Source organism: Falco naumanni, chromosome 9 (assembly GCF_017639655.2).
Source record: "Falco naumanni isolate bFalNau1 chromosome 9, bFalNau1.pat, whole genome shotgun sequence".
NCBI lineage: Eukaryota > Metazoa > Chordata > Aves > Falconiformes > Falconidae > Falco > Falco naumanni.
In genome coordinates this window covers 44683977-44699828 of record NC_054062.1, presented here as the reverse complement: position 1 = coordinate 44699828, position 15852 = coordinate 44683977, and the positions used below count along the sequence as shown (strand labels likewise).

Here is a 15852-nt window from a genome sequence, read left to right as displayed (position 1 = left end):
TTTATTTTCACAGGAGACGCAGCCCAAGACACCAACAACTTACAGAACTTTAAGTCTATATGGCCAAGGTGCCTGTTACCTTAAGAGGACAGATACTGAAAGGGAGCTTTAACTGAATTTCTGTCACGCAGACCATCTTTTAAATAACCCAAACCAAGGATCTGTGTTCTCTGTTTCTCAGTGTTGAAACACCATCTCTGAAAAAGCACTCGCAACTCAAATCTGTGTTACAACATATGGACAAAACTTCCTAAAACCCATGTGATGGATGGAACACATGCTACATAGAAAGCAGTTCTCAATAATTCCATAGAACAAGGGCTTTTATTACCCTTACTCAAGAGGGAACACCTTAATACAATAATGTTACTGTACCATTGCCTGAGGTCTGCTTTAGAAACCAGTATTTCACAGCATAAATTACTCTGTTACACTAAAAACAAACATACACACACACATAATGTATGCACTTCTCCCCCACCCCTCACCTCAAAATGTACATTTGAGACACCTTCTTTTGCAAGACTGATAAAAACCCCACTCCACTGACAGTTACCTGCATATATCCAGTTTCGGCTGTTTTCACAGCTGTGTCAACCAGACCTTCTCGACCAGCCATTGTATGAAAAAAAAATTCAGTGGGAGTCAACCCAGAGTAGAAGCTATTAGCAACAAAGCCTTTTGCTGCTGGGAGCTACGAAGAAGAGTGGGAAAACAATGGTTAAAATGCAATATACATTCTATATGCATGTTACACAGAGAAACACATTGTATGTCATCTAAATTCTTTCAGACAGTTAGCCAATCCATACACAAACACTGAGTAATCATCTCAGCTGCAATTAGCTTTGAAGTTCAACGTTTGCATTACAGATCTGAATAAATGCTTCCAAACCCTGGCCTAGTTCTTGCAAACTAATCTAATAGACTTTCTTCCTCCTCCAAGCCTTGTCATGCTTCTAGCCATTCCTTGCAAACACTACACCACCTTCTAACACTTCAGCCTCCCTTAACATTGCAAAAATTTAAAAGGCGAGAAGAACATTCATTTTGCAAGAGTATAGCAAAAGTATCTGCAGTGCTGACGACTAAGGAATACAGTAAAAATACAACTGGAGGTACGTACATAACTGCTTTTTTCAAATGCTCTCACCCCTGAGAAGAGTTCTTGCCCATGAACTTTATGCAGGCACCCCTTCAATTCAAGTAACAGCAAACTGCCTCCACAACCCCACAGAACTATGTATAGGCTACAAAGAGGTTCACCTTAGAAGATCACTTTTTGTTAACAGGTAGGGCTTTCTAAATCAGTTAAAAAGCTAGAGTTAAAATGTAACTTTCACCTTCTCATTTAATCCACGAAGGCTTTTAAATTCTTTAATTTATTCAGAAAAAAACCAAAAACAATTACGTTACAGAACTCAGAAAAAGAAATTTGGATGTTTAGTGACAAATGCAAGTGCCATGTCTGCTACCTGACACTTATCTGACTAACACACTAACAAGATTGATGGCTGATACTTAGAAGGTTCTGTACTGATCATTAGATTTCAGAGAGCAGTTTTTTCAAAAAAAAAAAAAAAAAAAGAATCTCGCTGAATTGTATTAACAAGTGCATGAGACTCCTATTGCCTAATGTAGAACAGAACTCAAAGATGGAACAGTCAGAGTAGCCCATGGTACCTATCCTAGTGGGAAGAAAAAACAAAAAGACATTAAAAAAAAAAAAAAAAAAAGACTCCAGAAGAGTTTCTCTGGCATATTTCACCTGTCTGAAGATATCAACACACACCCAGCAGTTGTCCTAAAATGTCTTAGTGCAGTGAAACATAAGCCAACAGAGATACTTCAACAAATGATTTTTAGAACTCTCAAGAGAACTAAAAATATATTGTCATACTTCACTTTTACTAAATTAGAAAGGTCTAAGCAAGGCTCCTCTGTAAAAATGCAAATTAACTAGACATCCTCTAGCAATTCACACTACTGTTAACTACACCAAAGCACATTCAAAATATTTCACATTCACCATATGTGATCCTTTTGCTTCACCATGTCACATGAAAACATCCTATCATCTGTCCTTCTTAAAATGGTTTAAAGCAACTTCTTTCACTTTTCTTTACAGTGTACTGCAAACATACAGAATTACCTTAGAATGCTTCTCAAAGTGAGGCAAGGACCTGTTCTCAAATCCATCAGGAACTCGGGACCCACTGATAGCTTGCTGACCTACACAAGCAATCATCTGGGAAATATTAATGAAGGAGCCTGAAAAGAAAGAAAAAGTATCTCACTCACAAATGAAGAATATCACTGCTCCTCTGATGAGCTATCTTTACTTTAACGAAGATTATTTAGCTTCACAAATCATCAAAAAGGCGCTTAGAATTGCAACAGTTAACAAAGCTTTTCCATTACTTGTCCTGTTCATTTCAGCATTTATGCAGAGACTGACAACTAAGTTAGCCAACGATACTGCTAACAACTCCTAACACTTTTTTCTTCCCGTCATAGAGAGTCACACCACCACTATTTGCCTACAGTCCTTGTATTATCCTGTTGTGTATTACGGATTGTTTTTTATACAACCCATGATCCTAACCTATCTATTTTGCTTCACAATTTCTTCAATAAACATATTCTAACAATATTTTTGATGAAGGGCTCAGTGTCTACAAAGATTCCTAGAACACATTAAGTCCTAAAGAATTAAGTCACTAACTCAGAAGTTTTAGTTGCTGAACATCCTTGCAAACAATGGCCCCCCTCCCTTAAATTACACACTTAATATCCTTCTTCTTAGATTCCAGTATTTTTTCAGAAATACAAAATGTTACCTTGAGGGCTTTCCACAGTTTATTAGAGACAAATAAACAAAGGCAAATGGTGATTTCTTCCAATTCTCACAGAAAACAATGGAAACCTCAGACAGTAATTTGAGTACAAAACAAGCATTTACTACACAGGTGGTCCTTCAGAAACAAAGCAGTGAAGATGGCTGAGGGTGCAAGCAAGGACAGGTAGCCTAGGAGGAACATGGCAAAATTGTCTGAGCAGCCAGGTGTGAGGTTAGGAAAGCTATAGCCCTGACAGAATTAGATCTGGCCACAGACGTCAAGGGCAACAAGATCAGCTTCTATAGGTACATCGGTGATAAAAGGAAGACTAGGGAGAACGTGGGTACTCTCCAGAAGGAAATGGGCGACCTTCTTCCCCGGGACACGGAGAAGGATGACCTTGTTTGCCTCAGCCTTCACTGGCAGCTGCTCCAGCCACCCTGCCCGAGCTGCAGAAGGCAAAGGCAGGACTAAAGGAATGAAGAACCATCCACTGTAGGAGATCAAGCTCAAGACCATCTGAAAAACCTGAAGGTGTACAAGTCCCCAGGACCTGATGAGATGTGTCTGCATGTCCTGAGGGAACTGGCAGATGAAGTGGCTGAACCACTCTCCATCACCTTTGAGAAGTCATGGCAGTCTGGTGGAGCCCCCACTGACTGGAAAAGGGAAAATGTAACCCCTGTTTTTAATAAGGGAAATAAGGAAGACTCAGGGAACAACAGGCTGGTCAGTCTCACCTCTGTGCCTGGCACGATCATGGAGCAGATCCTCCTGGAAACTATGCTAAGGCACATGGAAAATAAGACTGTGACTGATGACAGCCAACACAGCTTCACCAAGAGCAAATTGTGCCTGGTGGCCTTCTGTGACAGGGTTACAGCACTGGCGGACAAGGGAAAAGCAACTCGTGTCATCTACCTGGACTTGTGCAAAACTTTTGACATTGTCCTGTTTGACATCCTTGTCTCTAAACTGGAGAGACCTGGATTTGATATGTGGACCACTTGGTGGATAGAGAATTGGGCTGGATGGTTGCACCCAGAGTTGCGGTCAATGGCTCGACGTGCATGGGGAGACCAGTGTGGTGACGAGTGGTGCTCCTCAGGGGTCAGCACTGGCACCAGAACTGTTTAAAGTCTTTGTGGGTGACATGGATGGTGGGATGTTTGTCCACAACAAGTGGGCAAGTTTACTGACAATACCCAGCTGTGTGGTGCTGCTGACAAGCTGGCGAGAAGGGACACTCTCCAGGGCGACCTTGACAGGCTTGAGAGGTGGGCCCTAACAAATCTCATGAAATTCAACAAAGCTAAGTGCAAGTTGCTGCACCTCGACTGGGCAATCTCAAGCACAAATACAGGCTGGGCAGAGAATGGGTGGAGAAAAGCCCTGAGAAGGACTTGGGGGTGTTGGTGGACGAGAAGCTCAATATGACCTAGTAACGTGCGCTTGCAGCCCAGAAAGCCAACTGTACCCCAGGCTGCATCAAAAAATGTGGCCAGCAGGTTAAGGGAGATTATTCTCCCCCTCTACCCCACTCACGTGTGATCCCACTTGGAATGCTGTATCTAGCTCTGGGGCCAACTTAAAAAGGACATGAAACTGTTGGAGCGAGCCCAGAGGAGGGACACCAAGATGACCCGGGGGCTGGAGCCCCTCTCCTGTGAAGGCAGGCTGAGAGAGCTGGGGCAGTTCAGCCCGGAGAAGAGAAGGCTCTGGAGAGACCTCAGAGCAGCCTTCCCGTACCTGGTGGGGGGCTACCAGAAAGCTGGAGGGGGACTTTTTACAAGGGCAGGTAGCGATGGGACAAGGGGGAACGGCTCTAAACTGAAAGAGGGCAGACTGAGATGAGAGATAAGGCAGAAATTGTTCCCCGTGAGGGCGGCGAGGCGCTGGCCCAGGCTGCCCAGAGCAGCTGTGGGTGCCCCATCCCTGGCAGTGCTCAAGGCCAGGCTGGACGGGGCTTTGGGCAACCTGGGCTGGTGGAGGGTGTCCCTGCCCGTGGCAGGGGGGTCGGAACTAGATGGTCTTTAAGGTCCCTTGCAACCCGAACTATTCTATGATTCTCTGAAATATGAGTTCCAATCCCTTATGTAATTGCCACTTGATTTTTCTATGTGATAGAGATACTGAAGTCAGAAATGCAACTGAACCCTTTCTATTGATGAGTTAATTCATGTATTAAGAACATCTTAAGGATGCTTTTCAACTTGTACTAAAACTTTAAAGATACAAAAGCTAGCACATCAGCATGATTTTAATTAACTATACCCAACCTGTACTTACTGAGAAACGTCACTTCAAATCTGTATGACATGAAAGTAACACTTGCACAACAGACTGCATAAAACAAGCTATAAAGACAAAAGTAGTAATTTTGAGAACAGTAATGGAGCACGCAATCTACTTACAAAGTTTAGCTATACGTACCTTTAGAACCACAGAGAGCCATGATAAGGGGACTGTTGCTCTTGTCCAGTTCTCTGAGACAGGCACTGCCAGCATGATCTCTGATAACAGAGAGTTCTTTAAGGATTAAGGCCTGAAATCCAAATTTCAGAATTCAGCATTTGTTAAAAAACACCATATGCTAACAGTACTCTACCACTTGCCAGCAATACCTTCAATAGTCAAAGGAAATTCTAAATACAAGAGAGAAAGAAACCTAGACATTGCTTTGAGGAAAACAAGTTTAACTTCTAACTTGTATAACTTTCCAGTTTGCTGCATAAAAAGTCTTTGCTGGGATAAGACAGGTAGCCAGGAACGTGCCAACCTCTTTTGTCAGCAGCACCAATTTAAGCTAAACTGAGCACTGAACTAAGCTTTAAATCTCATTGCACTATGTGAAAAATTACCACAAAGGAGGAAAAAAATAAAAAAAGATATAAAAAAAATATTTTGGACTGCTGTCAGAGAGTACAAAGATGATATCTCCAATTGTTAAAAATGTAACAACAGCATCAAAAAACCCACTCTATGACATACACAGGTGTCTGAAAAGAGGAAGAGTGGGAAAGACTGCAAGGCTCCTCTTTCAGACAGACTGCCACTTCAAACTGGAAAACTGACAGTACTTCATCATAGGGTAAGGTTTTTCTGGTTGGTTGTTGTTGCTTTGGTTTCTTTTTTTTTTTTCTTTCTACTTTTTTTAAAGGTAAATACTTGTCATTGACTAGCCAAGACAACAGATGTATAGAACCACTGAATACAATGAAAACTGTGTTTTTCACCTGACTTCATTAAGTCGCCATTCATAAGCTTTTGGGCAACATTCACTGCTCCTCATCAAAACTTCTACAGAAGAAGAAAACCAGCATAACCAAAGTCCACTTAACTTTTGCCCCAGTAAGGGTCAAGAAAACACTTGCATATAAACACATCTATAACTAAAGGAACATTTTGCTTCTTGGATTAAGTTCTTTATCATTACTGTTCTTTACTAACTTAGCAAATACTGAAAAATGTAATTAACCCTGTTCCAATTACCTACGTAATTGTATTCTCTTGTATGTCACCCCAATACATCCAGCCTGGAGGGAGGGAGGATCTTAGTTGTTCAGTATTTATCTAACATTTTTAGATGCATACAAGCATCTAAATGTTAAGCCTGAACAGATTCAGCTAAAGTTGCATACATACCTAGGGACCCTATTTGCTCCTATCTATAGGTTTCAGAAGAGAGCTTCGAACTTCACAATTTACATGAATATAGTTGCTAAGTCTCTAAATATACAGTGTTTTAAATTAGAAATTTTACCTCTAGTGTCTCCTCTGCAGTACAACCAGGCTGCTGCTGTAGCTTGCCAGTGTTCAGAGCTTCAATATACTCATCACATTTCTTATAGCCAGCATTCAGGAGCTCATACTTCGCTTTTAGCAGGCCTTGCCCAGGGGTTACATCACCAATTCCAATTGAAAAGCCACGATTAGCTATTATTAAAAATAATAATAATAATTAAATACATTATATCGGTAGCTCAATCTCATACAGAGTAAACAAATTAAAACCTAGAAATATTAGTATCAGGAACTTCTATTTTTTCCTCCCACCATATGACCATCATAAGCACAATCAGGTGTTTCGTTGTTTCTGCCAGCTTCACAAGTAGCTTATTTTATTTCTTTTAAACACAATGTATTATATTTGAAGCAAAAATCTTGCTTGATTGCTCTGTATTTCTGCTTTAAGATACTATTTTACAAGGAAATGTACTTACAAAGATAGACGGGAGCAAGTCTGGCTAGTCGTGACATGGCATCTGCAGCTTCTACCTGTCCCCAGTCTCTCAGCAAGATGTAGAATATATTGTTCTTGGATCCTGAACCTAAGGTTCCTTTGTCCATACTGCCGCTCATTAACTCACTGTTTTGAATTGTGACATCTAGAAACAAAAAGGCAAAAAGAAATCATCCATTTTTGAAAACATTAGGTAAATTCTAGTAATCAGTTGTGGAGTAGGTTTTTAAATAAAAGCTCTGTTCATTAAAAGAACAAACCCCAAAGACATACCTTTAATGTCTCTGGAGATGTGCATGAGTAAGTATTTTAGGGGAATGGCCTATGACCCAGCCTTATCAATTGAAGTTAAATTTTATTTCCCTTCTTAGAAAGGCAACTGTAGCCTATTTAAGACTTGTGAGAAACACCGTGAAGAATCCTTTTTGTAAAAAAAATAATCTAAAAATAAACTTTGTTTCCTGAACTAGAACAAAGCCTTCAATCTCATCTGTCCAGAAATGAAGCCCTCAATCATGCATAATAAACCAATAGTATTTGTTTATTTACTTAAAGTAGAGCAATAGAATTGCAGAAGTGAAGTTACAGTTCTGTTACTCAAAGATTCTGATATTCAGTTCAACTGAATCACCTCTGGAGGCACAGCCCAAATTTAAAAGACACACTTGGACTCTGATGTCTCTTTAATTACAAGAATATCATAACAACATCCGTCTTGCCTGCAGGCCTGTACCCACTGCCTCTTTTGAATTATTTACTTTTGCTTCGTCAGGAGCCTTCCACTTCAGGCACTGAACCTTCTTTCTAAGCTTCAGCCTTTAGCCAATTAAAAAGAATCTTCTGTACCTGTACTTTAGACAAATCTTCTATGATCACAGTACAATATATGCTCATCCTCATTATGTACCTTTCAAAGAACTGGTGTATGTAGATGGATCCAATTTATATCATTTTATGCGGAATGCTGTAGACGTTTGCACACTGTACTCTATGCTCAATATTTTCAATGTGAATCTAGGTAATCATCTTGAACCAGAAGTCATTGCTCTATTGCTTATTATATATAATGAAAATGTGATACAAGGATTTATTGAGATTTTGGAGAATTTGCAGAGAACTTTCTGAAGAAAATTAGCTTTCTTCAGAGAACTGAAGAGAGCCACCAATGAAATCCAAAAGTTTTCTGCATCATCTGCTACTGTCAAACTCAGAAAATGGAAGTTCTTCCCATACTTCCTAACATGAAAATACTGTGGAGCAAAGACGCTCTGTGTTCACATGAGTGTGAACAGGATTATTGTTACCTTCCACCCACATTCTTTAGAGGCTGAAAAAACATGCCACCATGTTTATAACCAACCCCACAACTATGAAGTGGTCCTATCTTCTAAAGAATCGCTCAGAGTCTGGTGCAGAGTGGATTCGAGTCCTAATTGGTAAAATCTTTCCAACATCAACATTGCATGACAGATATACCGTAAACCAATGGCCCCTCCCCAAGTTCCTTAACTCACACTTCCGAGCAGCAAGGCACCAAGCTAATCCTGCCTGCTCAAATTCTTTTCCATGAATTTGATTTCCACATGAATGATAAATGAATAATAAGCAAAGCCTTGCTTGTCTCCTACAGCTTCTTCAACTCTCATGCTCTGAATTCCATCTGCCACTCTGACTTCCCTAACTGGAAGGACACAGATGGTTTGCTATCCTAGGGGTATCTACCTACCTTACATACCCTAAACTCCTTTCACTGTTTTGACTTCTAATCCCTGTATTACTAAACCCATTTAGGATATTAATTTTTTCCATTTGGCCTCTGCACAACCACTTCCTAAGCTGCTTTGCTTTTATCTTTCTTTTATGTACAAATATTACGTTACTATCACGACAAGCCTAGCATCATACAAAAGATTTTATTACAAGAAAACACCCAAGTCTTTTCTTTTGTGTTCAACATGACTTCAGCTTTTGAGGAAAAACTGCGTAATTTTATTTCTTACTTCAAGGATATTTATGTGAAGGACTGCTTTAACTCCAACAGTCAGCTCAACAGCAACAAACTCAACAAAACAACAGGTACAATTTCTTGGAAAACACAGCCTTAGAAGCGTCACTCACAAGAATCATTGTAACACAGGTCTTCCCCTTTGCCGCAATACTGCTTGCCCTTGGTTCGTAGATTGGCTTTTACAGGACAATCATCACTGGGTTTGAGAATGAGGCTGAAAACCTGTTTTCCTGTCCAGAGTGTTACGGGCTTCGAAAAACAAAAAGACAAGAATTAGGATTAGAGAATTTATATTACAACTACAGTAAAACAACAAGCAAGAATTTAATCATAAAATGGTTTTCTATACAGAACCTTTCTATGCTGAACTATACTTGCAAAAGTGCACAGTAGCATTCCTTTGAGGAGGGAAGTATTATGCACTTTATTATAGATACAGAAACACTGACTGCTGAATGGTTATCCTTTATAATAAAGGGCATCTGCATTCCTTTAGAGAAACATGCTCTATTGCTCCCTCTTACTGTCATGTTTCCCTTCCTGATTAGAATACTAAAGAAACAAAAAGGATGCTGCTACTACCATTTCACTTCTCAAAGAGGTTACAACACTTACAATTCCTTCTTTATGTAGTGTCTTTGGCACGAATTTTTCAGTTAAAAAACCCCATACAATTATGTATCCCTTCAGCTGTAGTTAAACATAAGTAACTCTCACAGCTAGCACTAAAATTATTCATTTGGAGTGACCAAAGCAGTTGAAGAATCACTGCTCCTGGCTATTAGCAAATGTTCATATACATTTATAAAATTCACATTAGATACTGCCCATAATTGCTCTGACCTTGCTTTAAACCAGTATTATTCACTGGCATTTCAATTTCACTTTCTGAATTTCCCTAATATTACACTTATTGTGAAATTCAAGGGTATAAAAAAATCCCCAAATGTATACACCAGTACTTAGTATTTAACAAACCTGAAAATGTACCCAACTATCTCAAAACAATACTGTTTGCCTCAAATACAAAATTAATCAAATACAGACACCCTTAAATGTATGCGAATGAGGGCTTATATATGACAGCATAGGTCTCTCCAAAGTTTGTGACAAATACACAAATACTCTGCTCTCCATAATAAATATTTTCCATACGTGAACCAATAAAAACTCCAACCAACTAACCTAATCACATGGCACGATCTTCTTTAATCTTAAACACAGATTAACAACTAAAGCATACTATTTCCCAGGTTTAATACCTCCTAGATTTGGGATACTTAAACACAGAACTGTTGAGCATTTCAGGACATTACTTGAGGACACTCAAGGAGTAACTGTCCACTTAGCTGTGTATTAGTCTGCACAGCCAGTAACAGTGAGGTTACTAAGAATGATGGATCTTCTACTGACCACAAACAGCCAAGTGGTCTGTCTCAGGGTAGCAGGAGAGTAGGCAAAGCTGTGTTTGAATTCTTAAGGAACCCTGCATCCCCACTGTACCATGCGAAGTTGACTGTTCAGGATCAGGAACCATGCAACAACTTCTGCATAGCTTTGACCCTGAATTCTGACCCTTGCAGTTACAAATACTAAATTTCATACAAAACTGATGTCAGAGAACGCAAGAACTGTCTCTGCTGCAAACATTACCACGTGTCAAAACCAAACAACAGAAGGCAGCTTAGTAACATTTTAAAAAATAGTTTGACACACCCTCAGAATTGCTGGAGGTGGGAGACGAACTTTAATCTTCTCATCCTTGCCAACCAGGATAGAAGCAATAATTTGACAGGCTTTGGCTCGATCAAAAAAGGTATCTTTTAATGTAAGAAGATAAGCACCTAGAATGTAAAACATTATTAATGTGACAGACTAAAATGAGATTTAAAAGCTATTGCATATTCAGTATCAATGATTTCATTCTAATGCTAGTTACATACTTACTATGCAAAATGACAATAGTTTAGACTGCTTTAGTTGTAAATACATTCCAGAGTTATTTCTTTCATTGCTATACACTCAAATTTCTAAAAATTTGAACCAGTGCATTTCTATAATCTATTCTCTCTCTCTAACTCTGTTCCATAGGTAAAAATAAGGCCTTGGCATTAAATTTTGTACACTTTCTTTTGTATAATTCATCAGATGTTTCCCAAAGAGTTAAGGAAACTTGAAGGTACTTACTGCAGGTTGAAACTAACTTTTGACTAATGAATTCAACTCCTCTACCATAATTATAAGCAGTTTATATTGTCTACCTAGTGCATACAAAGACCTCAACCATTCATTTCCTCTGTCAGAGAAACAGCGCAAAACATACGCAAAGGTAATAAATAATTGCAGTCAGAAAGGCAGACAGTATCAGAAGATTCTGAGGATATCATAATATTTCAGACTAACAACAGCCTTCATTTCATAATACCACTGACTTGTGAAAGGAGCAATTTTTTAATTAATACAGAAAAATTCTCAAAAGAGGGTAGTGATCCTGATGGAACAACTGTTAAATCACACAGCTTTAAAACTGGCTTATATACACACCTGTGAGGAAATCCTGAATAGCAGCGATAAGAGGTTCTCCATTTCTTGGTGTTACCAAATTTGCTTTAGTCTATATGAGATAAGAAACAAGACAGAATGAAAAAAAAAAAAAGACACATTTGAAGACACCGTCATTTGTCATTCAGAAGGAAACAGCATTTAAACAGTTATTTCAGCAAAAATTGGCAAAGTTTATTCTAAATCAAAGTACCGCTTTCTTCAAAGACAGAAAAAATAAACTAGAAGTTTCATTGTGCTACAGTCCATTGACAGTTAAGGAACTATTTGAGAACAGTTGCTGGAAATTACATATTCTGTTTCCAAAGCAGAAGTTGCAATCAAATTGATGTGTTTGGTAGGTTACTGTTCAAACAGGACAGGGAAGGGAAAACGAGCTTTGAGAACCTAAGAAGGGACAAAAGAGGTTATGCTTGCTACAGGGAGCTACTGAAATATTTCAGGTTCTGTGGCCCCTACTGATATACAATAATCAAACTAGCCACTTGCACTGGCCCCATTTTCTTACATCTTACTCAGACTACTTCTCCAGTTAGCCACCCCCACCTATGCAGCACAGTTTTGCCTGAACCGTGGGGAGAGGGCAGTTCTTCTTAAGCTTGCTAATCAGTTCAGCAAGCCAAGACATTCTGCAGCCAACAGTTGCGTGGTACGTCTGAACTAGCAGCAGCATGTAGTCACCCTCAAGGAGCAGTTACTGCGAAATCCTCAGACTGACACTATTCACTACTTTCACACCACAGATCACTGCCTGCAACCATCGGATCCTTCTTTATCTATGCTCTTTGTCCCTTTTTTCCCTTCCCCAAGAGCCCGCTGTCTCCTGCCTTCTCTAGTAAACTGGTACTCTTAGTAAACTAGTAAACTTGTACTCCAGTACAAGCACACTATTGCTGCCTCATTTCCAGTCAGTCTCACTGTCTGCCATTGCTGGGCTGTCAGACCACAATGCTAAGTACCTATCCGAAACCAGGACACTGGCAAAAGAGCCACCCTATTTTGGTAGCAATTACTAAGGACAGTCAGGCAGAAAGAGACTACTGACACCTACTTAAAACCACTGAATTTTCCACGGGTGCTAAACATAAGTCTATTGGACTGCCACTGCATAACAGTCCTAACTAGTCTTCAGGCAGCTTCACAGTCACACAATATCCACATCCAGGAATCTTGATAATATTCCAGATTTCACATGCATGTTAAGAAATACAGAGCTCAGCCCACCTGTCACTAGCAAAATCCCAACCCCAACATTATCAACCTACCCCCATTAAAACAAGTGCTTCTGCTTTTGCTTCTTCTGTCTGAGGAAGGTGAAGGTTCATCTCATCTCCATCAAAGTCTGCATTGTATGGTGTACAGACACATTCATTAAATCTGAATGTCCTATGAGGTTTTACTCTAGCCTGGGGAAAAACAAAAACAACAACAAACAAGTGATGCACATGCAGTCAAGCATGCTGAAAGATGAAAAGCCATGCCACAGTGCTTCCTTGTGGGCTTTATCTTTTCTTTTTAATACAGACATGAGTCAAAATTTCCGATTACAGAATTTAACTTGAACAGTAACTGACAGAAATTGTAGTCAGGTTACATTATACAAACGTAGATAATGACTTCCATTATGAAGAATTTACACAAAGCACAGAACACAACATGCTTTGTAGAGTTTGCATCAACTCTACAAAAATTAAATGCTTACGCAAGAACAGATACCAAGGTTAATTATGAGTATTAACAGAATTGTCCAGGCAGCATACTGCCCAGTTAGGCATCAATTCCCACGCAAAAGCACAACTGCACTGTACTCATTCCCACATAGCGTTTCAAAAGCAGCTGTTTATTTTGGTGTGTGTAAGTGATAATCACCAGCGAAGGCAGATCACATTCGTCCCCCTCAGGGACACACCTCCTGCATGTTAGGCTGCGTTTGCACTTACTATGTGAGCCATGATGCTCAGCTTATGAAGAGAGGGTTGTCGGTTGAACAGGACTATGTCACCATCTATGAGATGTCGCTCCACGATATCACCAAACTTCAGCTCCTGGGCCATCTTTTCTCGGTTTCCGTATTTCAAAAATCTTAATAGTAAGACGTAACAATGAAGTCAGAAGAAGAAGTCAGAAAGATGTAAAGACAACTGAAAATAAATTCTGTGTTTATAATGCAAGCTCTTCCATTAAACATTGGAGCATTTGTATTACAATAACAAGAAGACAACACTGGTGTGGATTGCATCATTTATAAAAATAAAGAATTTGTTTCAACGCTATCAGGCAGTATAGGGCGTTTTACTCATATACTATCACTTAACTACCCATAACCTGACCGCAGATTAGCTCTCCCACGAAAACAGCCAGTACGTGCCCACAACTGCCCATTTTCATTTATGTCTGTACTATTTTCTCTAATTTGAAGTAGAGAAATTTAGTCATAAAAAACCAAACCACATAGTTGCAGTCACTATCATTAAGTATGTACATTTAAATGTAACAGATTATCTAAAAAGAAATTGTACACTAAGCCTGAAGAGATCATGACAATTTTTTGTTACTGCCTTTTATAAAAGATTCTAAAAATAAACATTAATCCCTGTAGGCTTTCACACTGCAGTAAGAACAAGCTGATGGGAAGAAATAAGAAGCGAATCATTACAGATAAGCATGTTACCTTTTCATCTGCGTGTGCCTTTGCTGTATGAAGTTGGCTCCAGGATGAACATCAGGACCATTACAGACAAGTTTCCTCATAAAATTAATATTTGCTTTGTTCACCTGTTGCATAAAGACTTCAATAAGAAACAAACGAAACTTTTCAGATCTCTTGTTTCTGTTGGTTGTTTCTGCATTTTCTAATTTTAGGCTCAAATGAAAATCCCCCTCAAAGCCTCCAGCTGCTGAAGGGAACAGGCAGGAGGAAATAGATCAGGAAAATGTAAGTCAATCTTAGAGCAGAATATTCAGAGTGAAATTAAATTAAAAGTCTGGGAAGTAAATTCAGGAATAAAAGTACCCAACCACTCCTTAGACAGATACACCAACAAACACACGAAGCTATATAAAGTTAAAAAAATACCAAGCAAAACTTCTCTCTCGACATGTCATTCCTTACACCATATGCCTTCACAGTATTTGCATGTATCTGACACCACAACCTTCATTTACCAGCAGCAACGCAACTGGCAAAGCATCACTAAATGACATTTTGAACATAAAGGAATACATTGACTCCCTTTTATAGTAAGACTATAAAGAAAAACACTGAGGTCTGGTTTAAAAAAATAAAAAAAAGTTTTGGTTCTATGCTACTTACCTTTTCAGGAAAGGTTAGTATTTTAGCGACGTGAATAGGCACTGCTACTTCATCTATTCTTAAGTTAGGATCAGGTGAAATGACCGTTCTGCCAGAGAAATCGACTCGCTTTCCAGACAGATTGCCTCTAAACCGACCTAAAGTGAAAACTCTTCTATAAAAAAATTGTTTCAAAACGTTGCCTGTTAAGACAGCAATTTAGAACATCTCTCAAGGTACCTCAATAAAGCGCAACACATAGTGGCGGAGAGATGCTTTGGAATAGCAAATATTTGTGGATTAATTAAAAAAAAAGAAAAAAGAAAAAAAAAGAGATAATTAAAAACAACTTTAGACAAACCTTGCTTTCCCTTAAGTCTCTGAACAAAACCTCTGGTCCATTTTTTAGGTGCCATGTTGAGAGGAATTCCGGAGAGCTCACTATTAATGTACAGGGCACACTGTAGTTGAAGAAAATCCCAGTCTTCCATAATCATCTGTGTCTTGGCTCCTGATATCCTATGCTAAACAAAACAGTAATCCAGTTAGGAAAATAGGTGTAACAACACTAAACTAGCAAAGAATTTTTCTGCTAGGAGTACAACTTTTCTTTCGAAACTAACGTTAAAAAAACTCATACACTGGAATGAAAAAGGCAAAACAACAGGATGCATACTGCTATATAAGATACTAAGGCCACTCACAAGAGAACCCAGCAAAAAACTTCCTTTGGCTATCATCAGCTTTGGACAAAAGCTCACAAAACTATGCATTTGTTTAAATTACATTTTTCCCATGCCACTTAAGCTAATGTAACTTCAGAGCCAGAAAAATTACCTGTAAACAATAATTTTTGGCAATTATGGGAGTCAGCACTCACTTGACTTTGTCTGCCTGACAACAGACT

The 15852-nt window shown here is 39.1% G+C and overlaps 1 protein-coding gene across 5 annotated transcripts in view; it reads right to left on the bottom strand.

The window, feature by feature from the left end:
• POLR3A (RNA polymerase III subunit A) overlaps window positions 1–15852 on the bottom strand; it is a 48548-nt gene that overhangs the window by 27250 nt on the left and 5446 nt on the right. For all 5 annotated transcript variants that reach the window (XR_005829803.1, XM_040607690.1, XM_040607687.1 and 2 more), the window contains 13 exons: window positions 15307–15469; window positions 14967–15103; window positions 14325–14428; window positions 13594–13735; window positions 12919–13059; window positions 11636–11705; window positions 10808–10935; window positions 9202–9340; window positions 7064–7228; window positions 6604–6776; window positions 5274–5385; window positions 2153–2271; window positions 557–694 (listed from right to left, as the gene is read on the bottom strand). Coding sequence is in view for 4 of the 5 variants with exons in the window: in XM_040607690.1 (XP_040463624.1) it covers window positions 557–694; window positions 2153–2271; window positions 5274–5385; window positions 6604–6776; window positions 7064–7228; window positions 9202–9340; window positions 10808–10935; window positions 11636–11705; window positions 12919–13059; window positions 13594–13735; window positions 14325–14428; window positions 14967–15103; window positions 15307–15469 (1731 nt within the window). In the remaining variant the exon portion in view is untranslated. The remainder of the gene's footprint in view (window positions 1–556; window positions 695–2152; window positions 2272–5273; window positions 5386–6603; window positions 6777–7063; window positions 7229–9201; window positions 9341–10807; window positions 10936–11635; window positions 11706–12918; window positions 13060–13593; window positions 13736–14324; window positions 14429–14966; window positions 15104–15306; window positions 15470–15852) is intronic.